This window comes from Amaranthus tricolor, chromosome 3 (assembly GCF_026212465.1).
Source record: "Amaranthus tricolor cultivar Red isolate AtriRed21 chromosome 3, ASM2621246v1, whole genome shotgun sequence".
NCBI lineage: Eukaryota > Viridiplantae > Streptophyta > Magnoliopsida > Caryophyllales > Amaranthaceae > Amaranthus > Amaranthus tricolor.
The window spans coordinates 33,856,951-33,875,576 of record NC_080049.1 but is presented as its reverse complement, the minus strand read 5'-3'; the positions used below and the strand labels follow the sequence as shown (position 1 = coordinate 33,875,576).

General features: G+C 34.5%; 1 protein-coding gene across 1 annotated transcript; it reads right to left on the bottom strand.

The window, feature by feature from the left end:
• Nucleotides 1–313: 313 nt before the first annotated feature.
• Nucleotides 314–18,206, bottom strand: LOC130809147 (lon protease homolog 1, mitochondrial). Its single transcript, XM_057674793.1, has 20 exons — nucleotides 17,641–18,206; nucleotides 12,329–12,394; nucleotides 11,739–11,906; nucleotides 11,559–11,624; nucleotides 11,325–11,366; nucleotides 11,090–11,212; nucleotides 10,666–10,764; nucleotides 10,493–10,558; nucleotides 10,329–10,415; nucleotides 10,052–10,091; nucleotides 9,596–9,767; nucleotides 7,194–7,318; nucleotides 5,955–6,085; nucleotides 5,734–5,838; nucleotides 5,337–5,450; nucleotides 4,430–4,597; nucleotides 3,915–4,016; nucleotides 3,584–3,817; nucleotides 2,445–2,954; nucleotides 314–939 (listed from the first exon to the last, which is right to left on the bottom strand). The coding sequence occupies exons 1-20, from the start codon at nucleotides 17,950–17,952 to the stop codon at nucleotides 769–771; spliced, it is 2,901 nt and encodes a 966-aa protein (XP_057530776.1). The 5' UTR covers nucleotides 17,953–18,206; the 3' UTR covers nucleotides 314–768.
• Nucleotides 18,207–18,626: the final 420 nt, after the last annotated feature.

Sequence of the window (18,626 nt, the reverse complement as noted above, 5' to 3'; positions counted from 1 at the left end):
TATATTTCCTAGTACTATAATCTTTTAAACAATACATTTATATATAATAGTGTAATTGAAATAATTATAATTTATTACATCCATTAATGTATAATTTTTTCTAAAAATACAAATTCGTAAATATGATAAATACAAAAATAAATATCAATCAGTTAAATTTCATTAACAGCGTCCAATGAAAAATAAAGACAAATGACTTGCTTATAATCAAACTACCTTATACTATTATACAATAAAATTAATAGAATTGATACTAGACTAAACCCATGGCTATCTCTACGTGTGGTGTGTGGTGCTCAACATCGTTAATACCTTACTAGAAGTACAAAATCAAATTCAATAATGAGGTAGGTTGACATTTCATAACAATTGACGTAAATTTAAATTGCTTAAGCCTTTGTGCAATATTACATACACTAAGGCACATAGAAAATAGAGTATAAAAAAACAGTTCATTGTAACTCTTTCCTCGTACTTTTTTCAGCAAAATTCATATTCTTACAAATTAATAATAGTACATTGGCGTAAAAGAATGACTACACTATCACAATGTTATGAAGAATTAAATTAGATAGAAAACAAAATCTCAACGCGAGATTCTCTAATGAAATTCTGTCATCCTTTCCGGTTTCCACAAAAAAACTCTTTCCTCCTCGCTCGCACATGGAATTTGGAAACTTCATCCATTGATTCTAAACGCATTATTTAACTCCAGGGATGACACAAAAAAAGGAATGTTTCAATGTTCCTGCAACAATATTTTAGTCCTCAGTCCTCACTAAATGCCACATTGTAAATTTCACTGTAGTCCTCTACAAAGTGAACATCCAGGCCTTCTTTCACTTTTGACGAAAGCTCGTCAAAGTCCCTTCGGTTAGCAGCGGGAAAGATTATTGTCTTCACCCCACTTCTCTTAGCTGCTATCGTCTTCTCCTTGACCTAATTTGAAAGAGTGAATTAATTCAGCACCATGGACAAACAATCAATATTCTAAATTTTATGAGAAAATGGGATAAAAATTCATTAAAACACAATAGCAAATCAAAACAAATAAGCTTAGGAAATAGCAAACAAACAGAGCACCCCATCTTAAAAGCTGATTTCGAGTCCAAACCTCTACAACTTTGACTCGCCCATTTTTCATGCTAAACTCATGGTTGAATAGTACATGGCAATATGTGAATATGGAAGCTTAGGATATTGGGCAATATGTCTATTTGATCCATCCCTTACGAGCTAGTAAATGGCTTTTAGATCAGCTTTTTGGTTGGCTTTTGGCTGGTCAAAAAACAAAAAAATGTGTTTGGTAATGTCTTTTCAGCTAGCTAAAAAGCTCGCCTATTAGCCAAAATGAAAAGGCTAACTTGGTCGGCTTTTTTCATTGACTTTTGGCTTGTTGGTCCACTTTTATCTAATAAACAACCAACTACCTAATTTTACCAAACATCTCCTTAAACCAGCTAGCTTAAATGCAAACAAAAAAAAGTCAATACTTTCAGCTAGTCGAACAAACTAACTGCTCACAACCAACGACTATTTGCCAAACACCTCTATTTCTTTTTAGGAAACCAAGAGAGGGGAGACCCAAACCGAACAGCAAGAAATACTTGCGACTGTTTGACTAATACACCATGCACAGACTATCCTTGGACCTTGTTTATTGAGTACAGTTTAAAAAAAAATATAGTGATGTGGGATTTTGTTAGAATCGTATCCATATTTTTAATAATTTTTACTTATTTATACCTAGAGATATTAGTGATTTAATAAGTGCATTGAGATGTGTGTTTTTAGAAGTGTTGCAAGTAAAAAGAGGAAGTATGTACCAACTACAAACAAATTTTACACAATTCATCCCAAAAGCCATAGGTCTTTCATCCTCATCTTTTCAGTATAATTAAGGCTTTAATCGATATCTTTACCTGAAATAATAATTTTCTAGTTCTATAGTTTTCAAACATTCATCACTTATCCTCTATTTAACAAGGGAAAGTCTTGCCTCTTACATTTGTTTACTGCTATGTTCTTCTCACCCAAAAAGTTTGAAGTTTGAACTCACAAACAGAGCTAATCTCAACCTACTAGAAATAAGGTTTACTTATCAGAGAATTCAGACTTTATTTGTTTTAATTTAAGTTGTAAGTTAGACCTTTATTTGGATTTATTACACCTTAGCTGAACTTGTTAAGACTTGGGCTTTTCTTTCAATGTAAAAACTGAAAAGAACTGGGATAATAATGCCGATGGAGACCAATTTTCTTGGTGTGAATAACATTGTGTGGTGTTCCATAATGGCAGCTCTTGCTAAATGTGGCAGCTTTTATGCATTTTCATGCTTAAAAAGGTTAATAGAGACAATAAAGCCCTACAGCAGGAAGAAAACAATCAACTTTCATTAAAAAACAACAACAAAAAGAAACAGATCCAGACTTTTTTTTACTTACCCCACCAATTGGAAGTATCTTCCCGGTTAGTGTTACCTCCCCCGTCATTGCTAAGTCTTTTTTAACAGGTTTCTTCATTGCAAGAGAGAGCAATGAAGTAATCATAGTGCACCCAGCACTGGGCCCATCCTTGGGCGTGGCTCCAGCAGGAACATGAAGATGAACCTTAGAATTGGCAAAAAAATTGTTATCCGGCTCCTTCTCGAGCAGTATTGCTCTAGAAACTGTGAGGGCAATTTGTGCACTTTCCTTCATTACATCTCCGAGTTGCCCAGTTATATTAAGAGCGGCTTTTCCTTCTCCTTGCTCAACCTGAGTTGTCTCTATGTAGAGGGTTGACCCTCCCATTGCTGTCCAAGCAAGACCCATAACCACTCCAGCGGGGGTTTGATCATAGATACGTTCTGCATGAAAAACAGGTTTCCCGACATAATCAGATAGATTTGATTGGTGCACCACCACTTTTTCAACCAGCTTTGATTCTTCAGCTTTATCAACTTCACTAGTATCCTACCAGAAAAAATAACACAAGTCAGCAACACTAACTCTCAGAATATCTCTTGCTTTCTGCCAGTAACTAGTCTCCCACTTTCTTCTGTTTAAACATGTTCTTCTCTACCAAAGTAAAGGAAGGCTAGAAGATGCACCAAAAAGCTTATCTAGGTCGAGGCTCAAGAGTGCATGCATTAAATTGTTAATAAATACCAAGATAAGAAAAATAAAATCAGTTGAAGGTTCAGAGATTGCGAGAATCAGTCCATCCAAGTAAAGATCCTGGTTCAGAGATTGCAAGAATCAGTCCGTCTGTATATCAACCTCAAATACTCTCTTTGCATATATAAGGCTGTAGTGATGTACTATGAGTTCATTAAATGAAAAGTGTTTGTTGCTTAAAGTACTACGTCCCTTGAATTTTTAACGAGTTCAAAGTTGTCTGGACTAGACAATCCAATATAAAAAAGAGGGTCTGAATGGAAAGAATGGGGGTATAGCAACAGATTTTTTCATGTCTATTCCGGAAAATAAAATGTGAATCATAGTAGTTTATCGAGGGATAGCGAGGCAGGAGACTTGTATGGAAGTTTCACAAATCGGTAATTTAGAACAGAACCAAATAGAGCACATGGGCTACATGGTACCTTTGAGCCACCGTGTTTATTATTAGAGCTTTTGGGTTGCTCATGTTCAGCGGCCATATCATTTGAGCTGATCGCATCAGGCTGCTCTTCCTGTATACACTCTTCTTCAGTTTTAGTTTGATTTTCATCCAGATTCATGCTTCCACTTGAATCAACCAAACAATCGACTTTAGACTCATCAGAAGCCAGCAGCGACTCATTTTCAGCACCAATTCTCACAAGTTTTAAAGCAATCTGAAAAGAGTTCAAAGCGTTTTTCAGCAGGTACAGAATGTGATCATCATATTGTCATATGAAACGAGGTCAAGAAAGAATTCAACTAACTTCTAACCTTGCGGTAAATTTTTTCAATTTGTTTTTGAAGGTTACGAACCCCAGCTTCCCTACAATAACTCTCAATCAAAGCAAGTAGGGCTCCATCAGTAAGCTCAACCTGAAAAAGGTGTCGGTTTATTTTCCAACAAACATCTGGGTTCAAATTATTGGAGTTCAACAGATGAGAAAGAATTAAAAAAAGTACTTTCTCTTAGTTGTCAATTTATCACGATCATAATTCACAAGGGTAGACGGCATGGACAAAAATATCACTGAAAGACCCTTTAAAATGTCGAATCATACACATGTTTTTGGCTTTTTGCCATTGCCGAATCTTTGAATTTCAATCATTAACAAGTACTACTCCAGAATAATTGAAAAGATTTTTCACAAATCTCAACAATAGCATATGTGACAGTTATTTCCGGATGAAAGTAGTTTTTGATTTGCATACATTACAATGTAAAACCGATGCAAAAGAACCCCAAATATGAACTATAAAAAAAACGTCATATGCTCATAGTTCTCTACCTGCTCAGGCTTGACACCACATGCTTCACGGGTGGTTTTCTCCAAATAGTCACGAGCAATGTGCATTTTCTCATCAGTGATATAGCCTGCAATTGAGATCACTTCCATTCGATCCAAAAGAGGGCCGGGAATCATTTCGATTACATTAGCTGTGCAGACAAATAAAACCTGCAGAAGTTCACAAGAAAGAGATGTAACTAATTCAGCTAATAGTTCATAGAATAATGTTTGGTAAATCAACTAATACTTGTTTGAACAAGTAAAATCACATGTAAAGACATTAAAATTCAATTAAATTTTTTCGTAATAAATTAATTAGATATCATGAATATTTGTTGAACTCCAAAAAAGTACATTCGTCTTTCACAAAATGCACCTATTGCAACGTGTTTGAAATGAAAGGATTTAGTTCCGTCCTCCATGCTACTCCCCTCTTTAGTAAACAGCTTCAATAAAGGATTTGACAAGTAAACCTCTAATGTGGTTCCAAACTCCCAATCCTCTGCTAACTCCTCCATATACCTTAAAAGGCCTTTCTAATTTTGAAAATCATTGATAAAAAGTCTCAAAAATTCAAATGTCAATGAGAAACTTATTGTCAAAAATGTATTAACTGTTGCTAATAGCTCTTACCAAATATTTCAAAGTCACACCTGAAATGAAAATAAAGTCATTCCTACTCAACAAAAAGTTAAAATCCAATTCTCTAACATTGTGTATTTGAGGAGGGGAAGGGTGGAAATACAACGAATAATTTGGTAATGACAATTACAAAATTTGTAGCTGTCAAGCAACAAGTTATTCTGAAAAGACTTATCCAAGATTGTGTTGAAAATACATTTAGATACATTAATGTGGTGTTACTTAAAAGTTTGGACATACAAGGCTACAACCCCAAGGGACTAACCTTTGACAGATCAATCGGAACATCTAGATAGTGATCCAGAAAATTTGCATTCTGTTCAGGGTCAAGAAGCTCCAACATAGCACTAGCTGGATCACCAGCATGTCCTTTACCCAACTGCAACGGAAAACAAGTGCCAATGAACTTTTTTGAAGATAAATACGTATGAATTCACAATTGGCATTGATTTAAGCAGAATAAATGAAATAGGAAAGCGTCAGTAATTCATCAATCCTTCAGCGTGAATAATGGAAATAGAACAAAAGAAAGCAACTTAAACGGAAAACTAGTTTGGTCTTTCATGCACATGTTTACCATATATTGTGATAGAAGTTAGAACCTCAAAATGTATGGAGTGCTCGAGTACAAAAAGTATGGGCACTATTTCAAAATAATATACCTTGTCAATTTCGTCAATTAAAACAAGCGGATTAGCTGTCCCCACACTTTTCAAACACTGCACCATCTTTCCAGGCATGGCCCCGATATATGTCCGACGATGACCCTACAAACAATCACCAAAATCAATAGTCATATATCAAATGATTAATAATTTTAAGTTGTAAGTTCCATTTTCAATTAGTCTTAAAAAAAATGCTCAACAGCACAATGATAGCATACCTTAATCTCAGCAACGTCAGACAATCCCCCAACAGAAAATCGATAGAACTTGCGATTCAAGGCACGTGCTATGGAGCGACCAATGCTAGTTTTCCCCACACCAGGTGGACCAGATAGGCAAACAATTTTTCCTAACACAAATTTCCAGCAATTCAAAACCTATATTTTATATTTTAAACTTCAAATAAAAACATTAAGTGACAGCAAAAACCTCCTTCAGTCACAATTAAGTGCCAGTATTCGAAATTACTAGACATCACATCTCTAAGCAGATTTCATGATCATACTTTTACATCACATAACAACTGTTATACATGAAAACAAGACAAACAAAAAGAGATACCCGTATCAGTTCAAAATGCCAATTTCAGATGACGAGTTCTTGACAATACCATATTAGAATACACACCATGTAGAAAGTTGAATAAAAGGTATCACAAATGTAATATGAATGATTTTTAAAAACATCTCCTACAAATAACTTTGTTTTACAAAGACATCATTCCCACATCTCAACATTCTTTAACCAATGTTAATTACTAGCTATACATCCCTCATTAAGACAGATGGGAAAGCATGACCAACCACAAAATAAAATAAAGGGAAATCCCACATGATGACCCTGAGTTTTTGAGTTTTCCACAAATGTTGACCTTGAACTTCCAACGTTTCTATGTGGTAGAAAAAATGTTAAGTTTCTAGTTAAATTAAGTATTTATTTCAATTGGATTTCGAAATATGTGGTCAATTAGATCACGACGCTTGTTTTTTGAAAAAAGTGTCATTACATTGGGTAAAAACAGCGTAAAGTTAACAAAAAAACTTTCCTTTTGTCTATCACATGGAAAAACTGGAAGATCAAGGTCACCACGTGGATTAAAAAAAGGTTTGTCTACCATTTGAAAAAGCCAAAATTTAGGGTTACCCCATGGAATTTCGCTAAAATAAATTAAAGGCCTACTACACCCCCCATCCCCCTTGAGCTTGCCCCAATTTGTGTTCCACATGTGAGACTTTCGAGTATTGGGAGCAAAGCGTTTTGGGAAGGCTCATATGTATGTACTATTAGTCAAAACTATTTTGAAAATAACAGGCCATTTTGAAAACTTCAGCACAAAAGGGTGTTTTAAGACCCAAAGGTGGTGTTATTTTCTAAAAAATGATCCATACTCTAGAGTAATATGCGATAAAAGCATTCATGAACACAAAGAGATCTTTGGTAAATCTATAAATTCTAACCTTGAGATGTTCCCCGCAGCTTTCCAACTGCAATAAATTCCAATATCCTCTCTTTGACATCGGATAGGCCATAATGGTCTTCATCAAGTATCTTTTGAGCATGAATAACATCAAAATTTTCATCACTGCATCCAGACAAAAAGTGAAAGTATTATCATATATAGATAACATGTATTCTCTCCATCAAGAAACTAGTGACATTGTCTCATCCTCTCAAAATTTAAGGACCTGAAACCAAGCACACTTTGTATAAGCAGGTTAATTATTATCTAATATCATCTACAATGACCCTTAGTAACAACCTTACCCTTGTAAACTTTAATAACAAGGAGGTTGTTTCCAATGACCCTTAGTAGAAAATATCATCAATAATTTTAAATGAATAAGATATGCAATGACATAATGAGTAAGCCGGTTACTATAGTACATTAAAATCCAAAACTCAAAACCTATAAATATTTGGCTCCATCGAGGACTATGGTGTAAAAATGCGGTCGTTGTCGCGGTATCGGAAAAAAAAACGGTTATCACAGAACGGGTCGGGATAATAAGATAGAACAATTGTTTGTATCTTTTCATGAATAATTGGTTTTTAGTGTTGTTGTACATTAAGTTTTAACATATTGGTTGTAAAAACATTAAATAAAGTTTTTTATTGCATTTTAAAATAAAACATTAAATATTGAAAAATAAAAAGAGTACAATTTGTTGGGCTCAACTTGAAAGGACACAAAATATAGAATAGATATTAAAAAATAAAAGAATTTTATAAAGAAAAAGAAGTATAAAAAACAAATCAGAACAGCTGTTAGTGTGTACTTTCAATAAAGACTATAGTCTTCAGAGAAAAAAACATCATTATCCCTATACCTAGGCTTATTTTTCTAAACTCGTTATTAAAACCAACTTTCTCTCTCACTAAAATGGCTTGTCTAATGTCTCCGCTCTTCTTCTCCATTTCTAACATTAAACTCGCCCGTCATCTTCAATCCATCCGGTAAGAAGCGGTGGAATCGGCCCTTAAGCGCGTTGACGCGCCGTTTTTTCATCCACCGTTACAATTCGCGAGAAAGCGGAGCAGTATTCTTCAAAATCGTTATAGATTGACCGTTCCGTTTTGGAACATCCGAGATTTTGCACCATGTCGAGGACGGACAAATAAGGGTTGCTTATGTGCATTAAAAACAATTCTTAAAATAAGATTGATTGAGGAATTTGTGAATCACATGCCAATCAATGTTATTAATGCTTATTTTATTTCTAGGTTTCGCCTCTTACATAGAGCGCTAATGGTTTAAACCAGTCTGGTCCTTAGAACTGAGCCGGTTCACAGCCAAGTTTGGTTGAACGGAGAGGGACCACTTCTAGGATCACATAACACCTCATGACCACTGTCAATTAGCTAAGGTAGGTATGCCCTTTTCATACCAATAAACAATCTTTACCTCCTTGATTGTTAAGTAAAAAAAATAGTACAGTATTTTATATACTACAAATCTAGCCACCCCATATGTAGTTGCAAATCCACTAACACCTAACAAGAAGAATTCAAAGAAAAATTACACAGTTGAACCCCTAGAACTCTAGGAACATAAACTAAATCTTCTAGTCAATTTAAAGTATATAAAGTTCCCAGTACACAATTGTCAATAAAGTTGACCATTACAAATGGAAGCCTAAAACCACATCCTCTAAATCACTTCACAAAAAAAGAGGTCAAAATGAAAATGATTAATCAATGGTTATAACAAAAACAATTCAAAGCTTACATATCAAGCAATCATCCATGGACTTGGCACAATTTTTCATTTCCATCACTCGAGTAAAAAAATCCAAATCTGATGTAGACAATAGTTCTTTGATTTTGGATTATGAACAAATATAATAGAAAGACACATTAAACCATGTCTAATTCTTATTTGTGTGAAGATGCAGATAAAGTTTCAATCAAGGATCAATTGGAATCAGTCTCTTAGCTATTACAAGGGTAAGACTACATGCATCTGACCTTGAATAAGTCTCCTAGAGAGAGTCACTTAGTTAAAATGTTCTTGTTTATTCCACCACAATGATTAGTATACCCACTATTAAAAACATCCAATGAATTTCTATGTCAAGATACTCCCACACTAGACCAAGGTAATAACCAAACAAATCAACACGTACATCATTTTTACGCACAAAGTCAATTCTAAAAAACATAGCTCTACAATATTATTTCTTAATTCATACTCATAAGATAAAACAAGTAGCGTATTTCCCAACTAAATTATCCATGCCTTCACAAAGAAAAACTGAAACCTAGAGAAAATAAAACTAGATATTCAACTCACAATCCTCAAATAGAGTATTACACGGAGCCTCAAATCTCAACATAGAGTAATTCAGGAATCAGGACCAACCTGTAATTTCCCCAAGGCAATGCCGTCAACCAATCAAGATAATTGCGGGTGACATTAAATTCACTAGAGCTGGCCTCCAACAGTTGAAGCTTTGTAAGTTCTTCTTCTATGACTTGCAAAACATGCTGTGGGATTTTATCTTTGTTTGGTTCGATTCTTTCCTTAAACTTTCCTGGAGGAGAAAAAGCCATAGGATTGTTATATTTCAAATATAAAACCAACAAAAGATCATGCATGAAAAGATGAACTTTTCTGCAATCAGAAACTTAAGCAAATATAGACAATTCTGGACAACAATCTGTGCTCATATCAACAGCTTAAACGATCAGAAATATTCTTCCATTTACTATGCAACCACAATTCTTATAGATCAAGAAGAATACTAGACTCAATGCATTACAATTAGTCGAGAAAGAAATATAATACTATGATTATCGACTCATGGACAACACTCACCAGTAAGTGCTGTCTTGTCATCAGTTTCAAGTCCCAACTCCTGTAGAGAAAGAACAGGGAAAAGGTTGAGCACAAGAATCTTAATATTTTAAGTTCTTTAAACAGCTCCAAGTAATGAAATACCAAGGTATAAAGAAAAAGAATACAACAGTACTTCAGATGTACAAACCCCACAACCACCATGTCAGCTATGAAAAGGATGGGGTAAAATACCACAACTTATAGATCAAGTTAACAAAAAATTGCATTCTAAGACAGGATATAAGAGTTACAAAACCTTCTTTATGGCCTTGAGTTGCTCATTTAGCAAATAACGGCGTTGCTCACCGCTGATTTTCTCTTCAATAGCTTTCGCTATGGTTTCCTTAATAAAAAAAATGAGATGATTAAGTCAAAGAAAATTAAAAGTACAAAGAAGCAGAAGCCTTCAAGAAAATTTACCTGAATTTTACTAATTTCCATTTCTTTCTTCACTAATTCCAAGGTTAGTTGTAAGCGCTTGAGAACCTGAAGCACCAGATCAGAAAAACAGCTTTTAGCATGAGTGAAACAAAATTAAATGGAGCACATGGGTGCAGATAAATTTATCTGGTAGTCATAGCTATGCCACTAACATCTAGCTCTTCAAGCACTTGCTGACATTGCAACTTGTTTGCCCCGGATATAGCTGCTCCAAAATCTGCTAGCCTTGGATAATTGAAATCACCGATATGCTGCAAAATATCAATTGTACGGCACATTGATTTTCAGCATATTTGGAAAGGTACAAATAAATGGAGAAAAACATCGCAAGAATGTTATCAATTTTACCAATCAACTTTCATATATAACATGGAAATTCAATGCGGCTCAACCGTAACAAATAATCTGCAATAAAGCCAGATCATGCAAGTTTGCCATAGTCCTATACAATAACCTTTCATTACCCCAAATCCATCAATTGGCTCTTTCCTAGATTGGGTTTAAGGTGGACAAATGTATTCCAGCATACTCAACTAATATTAATTATTTAAGATAGTGTTTGAAGCTTAATAGTACCTTTGTATATGTTTGAACATGATCCCTCCAGAGAGAACTTCTTTGCAAGACATCCCTTACAGTAGATATGACCTCAAATGAAGTTGCTTTTATGACATCATCATCTTTGTCATATGGCAAATCCTATATCAAGAAGAGTTGCCTCAATCAACCAGATATCAACGCAAGAAAGTAATTGAAGTCAATAAATAAAAGACCAAATGCAAAACAAAAAAAGAAACATTGAATGTCTTACCTTCAAATGATCAACTTTAACAGTAAGAGGATCCTCATTCACCTGCCACAAACAAGACAAAATCACAAAGTCGCCCCTTTAGAATCAGCAATAGGGAAATCACACAACTAAAAGTAGGCACGTTACAAACAACTTAATTTAATAGACGCAAGCAAATATCATCCTCAAATCAGATCATGGAAAACAAGCAGTGCATAATTCAGGAAAAAACACTACCTAGTTAGACAAGCTTACCATCTCCGTTATTCGAAGTCTGCGGTGACCAATAAGAATGACCTGCTCTCCCTGGATACTTGTAATCTATAGGATAAGGAGACAAATTAAAATATTTATATCAGTATTCAGTAAAAATAGCGCGTTCAGAACGAACATATGGTTAGTAGGCAACGAACATATGTAACCAATAAGAATAACCTGCGCCAATGTCCCAACTTCATGCAGCCTATTTAGAAGTTCTTGTCCTTTAAGATCATATATGTTCTTCTCTGTCTCAGAATCTGGCTCATCTTTGACAAGGAAGGCACCAGCATATGGGGCTTGCCTTCTTTGACTTTCTGCCAAAGCAGCTAGCAGTTTGGGATCCTGTAAGAATATCAATTATAGGCCAAACATACCACTAATTAGATTTGTATCATCATTTGTTTCAATCAAACATAAACTATTCAAATCAGCAAGATTACACATTCCATTAACCATTGCATTCACCATTCATAGAAAGGGGGAATCGACAAGAATATACAACAAAAAGGGTAAGAAGATAAGTTTTCTGGTAAGAAATAAAATAAATATTCATCACATTACAACAATCTCATGATCGTAATTTTCACAAGTTGTAGTGATTGATCATCTTCTGAACTTGACTTCCAAACAATCTGCCTAAACTAAGAACACTCTTAAATTCTACTCATTGCACCAAATTTTGTAATCTAAAATTTTTGAATAAATGTTATGCTGCTACATGAACAGGAATGTGATAGTTATCACAATCAAAAAACTCTACATACCTTTACATGCACTGGCATGTAGAATCCAGGAATTAATGGTCTGTGAGGAAGTGGTAAAGCCAAAACCTGCCAGAAAAAGAGTTGCCACTCAGCCCATAAAAATCTAAAAACAGATAAACACTTAAGGAAACAAGAAAAAGCATTGGATAACACAATAAACATATAAATGGTGACATTCAATAACTCAGCTCCTAAAAGTTCAGCAAACAATTTATCGGGCATAAAGTAGAAGCGAAGCAAAAGCAGCATGAGCACACAAAAGCAGAGTTGGAGCAAACAGAAAAGAAAGACATGAAGGAAGGCTATGCATAAAGGGAAACATGAGATGAAATAAAAGAAACAGGGTTTCAATCAAGTTCATTTACATAGAACTTTAAATGTGTGTATTGTCCTAAGATGGGTGACCTTCTAAAACTTTTTTTGTGTCTATACAAGTGAAGACAAAGTGCATTGGAAAATAAATTGTGCAAGTTTGTGTGGTCGTTTACAACCTCCAAGAATAGTCACCATCACTGCATCACCAAGGGTAATCTGTTGCAACCAAATAAAACTTTTGCTTTATCTAATAACATGAGAAAAAAGATATCACACGCTAATAACAATAAAATTCATCTTTCCTATGTTTTCATTTCAGTTTGTACTCATTTATCCATGAATTTAGATGACACAACAATCCAAAAGACAATGAACGGACAGCACAAAATATAATATTAAAGAAGCATACACTTGACTTAACAAGGAAAGGCGTTTTTTGTTGTTGAACTTGAAACATTCATCTAAAGCTTTTCTATGTGTTCAAGTTTGTCTATGACTATGAGTTCAACTCCAATCCTTAAAATTACACCATTTCAAGCTAGAACTTATTAGTAATAATCCACACACACACACAAAAAAAAAAAAAAAGAAAGAAAGAAAATTATGAACTTCATCAGGATTTCAAGATTCTATGCACAAGGAAAATCAAAATATAACACTTGAAACTTTAACTAAAGCTATAAGCATAAAACGCATCGAAAAAAATCACACCACCAGTAATAATCAAAATTCCCAAGTGAACATGGGGCCAAAAACCAGGCATTAGCATGTGTTCCATCTTGCTTAGGAGCCATTAAAATGTAACTGTATAAATTGGAAAGATTCATCTCATCATTGTGCAGCAAGAGTTCTAGATTATACTCCCTTTGTTCCTAGGAAATTGACACCTTTTCCTTTTTAGTCTGTCCCTTCTATTTTGCTACAATTTCTTTACGGAAAAGTTCTTATCACTTTCTTTTATTCTCATCCACACATTTCAACTCTCTTTTAATATCAATTATCATTTACACAATTCAAATGGTCCCACTATTTCTTAATCGTAGCGTAAAATTACATTATTGCAATTTCTTAGGGACGGAGGAAATATTATTTTACAATAATCAACTTTCCTACTAAGTAGCAACTTATCCTGTTTGTGTAGAAATCACAAATTGTAAACATTTTCAGTGATTAAAAAAATTTGAACTTATTTCATAAGCGTCAATAAAATCAAACATTTAAGGTACTTCAATTAATGGATTATATAATCTGATGTCATAGTATAGCTGTAACACCCCGAGATTTTAATAATGAAATTATTTAATATTTTAACAACTTTTAAAGATTTTACAATTTTATTAAATTATTTCTGAATTAGTTTTAATAAATTTCTTTCATATACGGATTTAAATGTTAACACACACATATATATATATATATATATATATATATATATATATATATATTAAAAATATAGTTATGACTTCTCAAGTAAAGAGGTTCGAATAAAAATGATTATTTTATTAAAATGTGTGAACCCACGAAGGTGAGTCTCTTAGTTGGGTCTCGTAAGAAAATGAATCGAGATAAAAATAAATAAAATAAGCCTAATAATAATAAATAAAATAAAATAAAATAAAAACAGTATAAAAACCCATGAAACCCTAAACGCTCGCAAGACCAAGCCGTCACTCTCCTTCTCCTTCCTTCTCCCTTCTCCTCTGCGCTGCTTCCTCTCTTCCCCAACCAGTCGCGCCTCCTCTCTTCCCCAACCAGCAGCAGCCTCCCTTGTTTCTCCTCGCAAGCAGCAGCAGCCGCCTTGTTTCCCCTCACAAGCAGCAGCAAGGGCTGCGTTCTCTTCCCCAAACAGCAGCGGCCAGCAACTAGGCCGCCAGCCTGCTCCTCCCCCTTCTGCCGTGAAGGCTGCCACCTCCAGCAGCCACGGTCCAGCCGCGTGGTGTCAACCATCTAGTCTTCACTCCTTTTCTAATTACCCCATTGTAAGCCTCTCAAGTTCACTCTAAGTAATTTTCCTAGTATCTAATTAGAATTCTACTAAGTTTATGAGTTTGGTGTTAATTTTGTATGATTTTCATTGAATCTTGTTATGGGTAAGAATTTGATTGATGACTTGAATGTACTTACGAATTGGGTTTTTGAAATATGGATGAAAAGTATTGAACTTTGTATTATTTTCATTAAATCTTATGATGGATAAGATTTTAAGTGATGATTTGAATATAGCTATGAATTAGAGTTAAAGTATGAATAGAAGTGATAATAATTGTACTACTTTTGTGCTTGGGGATGTTTTAAAACTTGAATAGATTGGTATGAGAATTGAATATATGATTTGATTGTGAATAGGTGATAATAGTTGTTATAATTGAGAGTATTAGTCACAAAAGTAGTGTTAATTGTCACTTGTATTATAAAGATGATGGTGGATATTGTTATGTTATTGAGTATTATTGTTAGTCAATTGTGGTATGGTCGTGGTAATTAAAGTTGAATACTATCATTGTTGAAGTAGGAAGAAACCATTGTTGCCATTTTTGTTTCGAATTTTTTGGGGAAGTGCTTCTTTTCATGCCTTCTTGTCATCATGAGTAATCTTGTACATCGTAGTAAACGATATCACAACTTGAGGCTATCACTAACATCAATATCATCATAAGTTGCTAGTGTTGATCTTGTTATACAAGAGCTAGTAGCCTAGGACATTTCATAGTGACGAGGCCTTATACTTTGAGCCTCATTGGTTTATAGGAATTGTCATAAAAATGCACTTTATTGTTGTGAAAGCTTACTTGATTGTTGGTTTAGTAGATGGAAAGACTTATGTTGTGTTGAGTTAATGATTTTGACTTGTATTGAATGAGTTGTGTGCGTGTTAGAGTAATCGAAAACTCATGTTGAATGGGTGATAGCGGTTACTTTCGTATTTAGTTTGGTATGGCAAAGTAGTTAAGGGAACTTATTAGTTCTACTCATAACTTATATAGGTGCCCACTTCATAAGAGGAAAGTAGAACCTTAGTCGGGTGATTTTTGTAACTCGTGGTCACGCAGTGACGCTTGCAGGTACGTACACGCAGTAATTGATTATCATATTCATTGTTTCAAAGTATTATTCATATTTCATGATTATATGCATTGCATTAGAATTATAGAGCGCCAGAAAGTAAACTATGCTAGCATATAGTCATAATAGTGAAATAGGCAAGTAGAATGAAAACATTAGGAGACTACGAGAACCTACTTCTATATAATAGAGAACGCACCATGGTTGTGTGTGGTATCGAAGTGAATTCCTACTTATTGAGCCTTGATGTATGATTAGTTGGCGTGACTCAACTGGATTATGTTCGGTTGATTTAATAGTCCCCTAGGTGAGGTTCGACGGGACCACCGTAAGGGGGGTATGAGCATGCTTGGGTCACTGGGCGCCGGATGGCCGATACCGCCCCTTGACCGAGGCGATACCATGCGGGCCTTGCAAACCCCAATATGGTGGCCTCTTCACTGGTTTAGTATCCCAGTGTGTTAGTTTTTCCCGAAGGTAGGACCCGAGAGGGTCAGCCGGAGGGGGCATGAGCTCATACTTTGCCATGGGCGCCGGATGGCCGATAACGCCCTTGGCCGTGTCACTATGCCATGAATAGAGAAAGGATTCACTACCCTTGAATATATTTTGAGAGATTAATAGTTTGAAAGAGAAAGTATGAGTAAATAGAGGTGTTTAGATAGATGAGTAGACTGGCTATTGCCATACTATATTGTTGTCTATAGTTTTGTTCCATGACTCTAATTGTTACAAGTTCATTGATTACTGACGTGTACGTGTTTGTTGTTGTTGCTCATGACTCTCTATGATGTTCCTACTATGACACATTTGACTATGGTCATTATGTTGAGCAACAGGAGGATCATAGCTTGACATGACAGGTATAGGAGCTACTTTTGCTTTGCATTGGGGAAAAGAGCGGAGTACGATCGTAACAATTGTGTATAAATTGTCTAAATGCTTGTAGCTTCTATAATACTTGTAAAGTTTTCTTTTGGGGTTGTAAAATTTCTTTTGTATGGAGCCATGTGACTCCTCGTATGATCCATAGATCCGCTGCGTAGTTTTGGATGTACAGTAGGGAGAATACTCCTTTAGGATCCGTCAGATCGATGCGTTAACACTGGAACCACGATCCTCGTTAGAGTTGATGATTTGTGAAGCCGACGATGATTCATTCCGTCGTGACGTATTCTTTTTGAAAGGCGTTATAGGCCTTAGATTAGTTTAATCATGTTAATCATTTATATATATATATATATATATATATATATATATATATATATATATATATATATATATATATATATATATTCTTGACACATCTTCAGTTTTAATCAAGATGCTGCCGAAATTTCAACTCACTCACCTTTTAATTAATCATTAGCGTTTATGTTAAGTATTTTCCCTTTTCTTTTTATGTAAGACCTGAATTTCCTCCCTTCCTTCACGATTCTGGTTTCGTTTAAGGGGTTGGAAATTCAGGGGTGTTACAATAGCCTACAACAGATGTCTTGAATAGTTTATAAAAAAAATACACGGTAACTTACATAATTACATACGAGACCTTAAATTAGTTCTAACTACACAAGTTGAAGGAACAGTTCAACAACCCCTGATCCCCTAGGCCCTAATGATTTGTGTTTTATTTCATTTTGTTAGGCGTATATTCTTATGACAAAACTGTATCACAAGTTTACTACTTACTTTGTTTTTAATAGATGCATCTTATCTTCGTTCAAAAAAAATATCTTAACACGAAATATATCTAATAGTAGATAATTAGAAGTTATAGTATCAGAATATGCATTGATAAGAATATTAAAAAATACTAGTATTGTTCAATGAATAGTGACAGTAGCAACTGCTGATAAGCGGAGATAGTGTAACTATTGGAATCAATTCAATTGACATCAAACTAAATTGAAAATGAGGCAAATTAGAGGGCGAACCGTGAAACAATCTTCCGGCCGAAACACGCTGGGAAGAATTGCATCCGATGACTTCGCTTTAGTATCTTCGGATTCCCCTGAGGCGGACTTATCAGCACCTTTAACCGATTCTGAATCATCTGACGAAGAATCGGAGCAGAAGAAAGCAAGACGATAAAAATTGGGATTAAGGCGATTGGAATCACGAATTGAGTGAAGAACTCGGAGCAATGGTGTAGCTGATTCAGTGCAATTCCGAGTTATGGCGGTCGATCGAGAACAAGAGGAAAGAACATTCTGGAATCGAGATGAGTATGAGAGAACCTTCAACATTTGAAGAGAATATGAGAATTTCCAATTAATGGAAATTGAATTCTAGGGTTTTTGTGTGAATTGCAGGATAGATGTAGATGAAGGCAGTTAACGATGGTATGGTGAGAAGGAAGATAACATTTTTGGAAGAAAATGGAGGAAAACAATTGGTTTGGTTACTAAGCCCTCCTTAAACCCTTGTAGGTTGAAGCCTCGATTCGAAGGTTCTCGCTCAACGCTTGGAATTTATGTAGTGCCCTTAAGGCTAAGGTTGCAAAGAAATGAGTAATCAACTTAATTGCACTAAAACAATTTAAAGGTTTTTAATTTTATCAAATTTAAATTAAATCCATTATGTGTTTGAAATTTTCTTTTATAGGATTTTATTATTTGTGTTGATTATTTTTAATTTTTAACTTGTTGGTTAATCACACAATTTAAAAAGTCTTAGATAAATGACTTTGAAGCTAAAATTAAAATTCTCTTTTGAATAGCTTTTTTTATTGGTTTTACCTTATTGATCTATCTTTTTCTTGAAGTTTGTCAAACTCCTTAATTCAAATTTAAATTTATGTTTTTTAAATAAGTGAGATAACTTAGTTTTAAAAATAACTCTAAAATAGTCGACTTTTAAAAATTTTATCGGTCATAATATCATCTATTTTAGAACATTCTAACATTTATATATTTTTTAT

Excerpts from the sequence above, each read along its gene's own strand:
- LOC130809147 (XM_057674793.1), bottom strand. The coding sequence starts at position 17,952 with ATGTTGAAGGTTCTCTCATACTCATCTCGATTCCAGAATGTTCTTTCC. Across the intron at positions 4,598-5,336 it reads TTCCGATTGATCTGTCAAAG|GTTTTATTTGTCTGCACAGC; the intron begins GTTAGTCCCTTG and ends GAACTTCTGCAG. Across the intron at positions 3,818-3,914 it reads TTGAAAAAATTTACCGCAAG|ATTGCTTTAAAACTTGTGAG; the intron begins GTTAGAAGTTAG and ends AACTCTTTTCAG.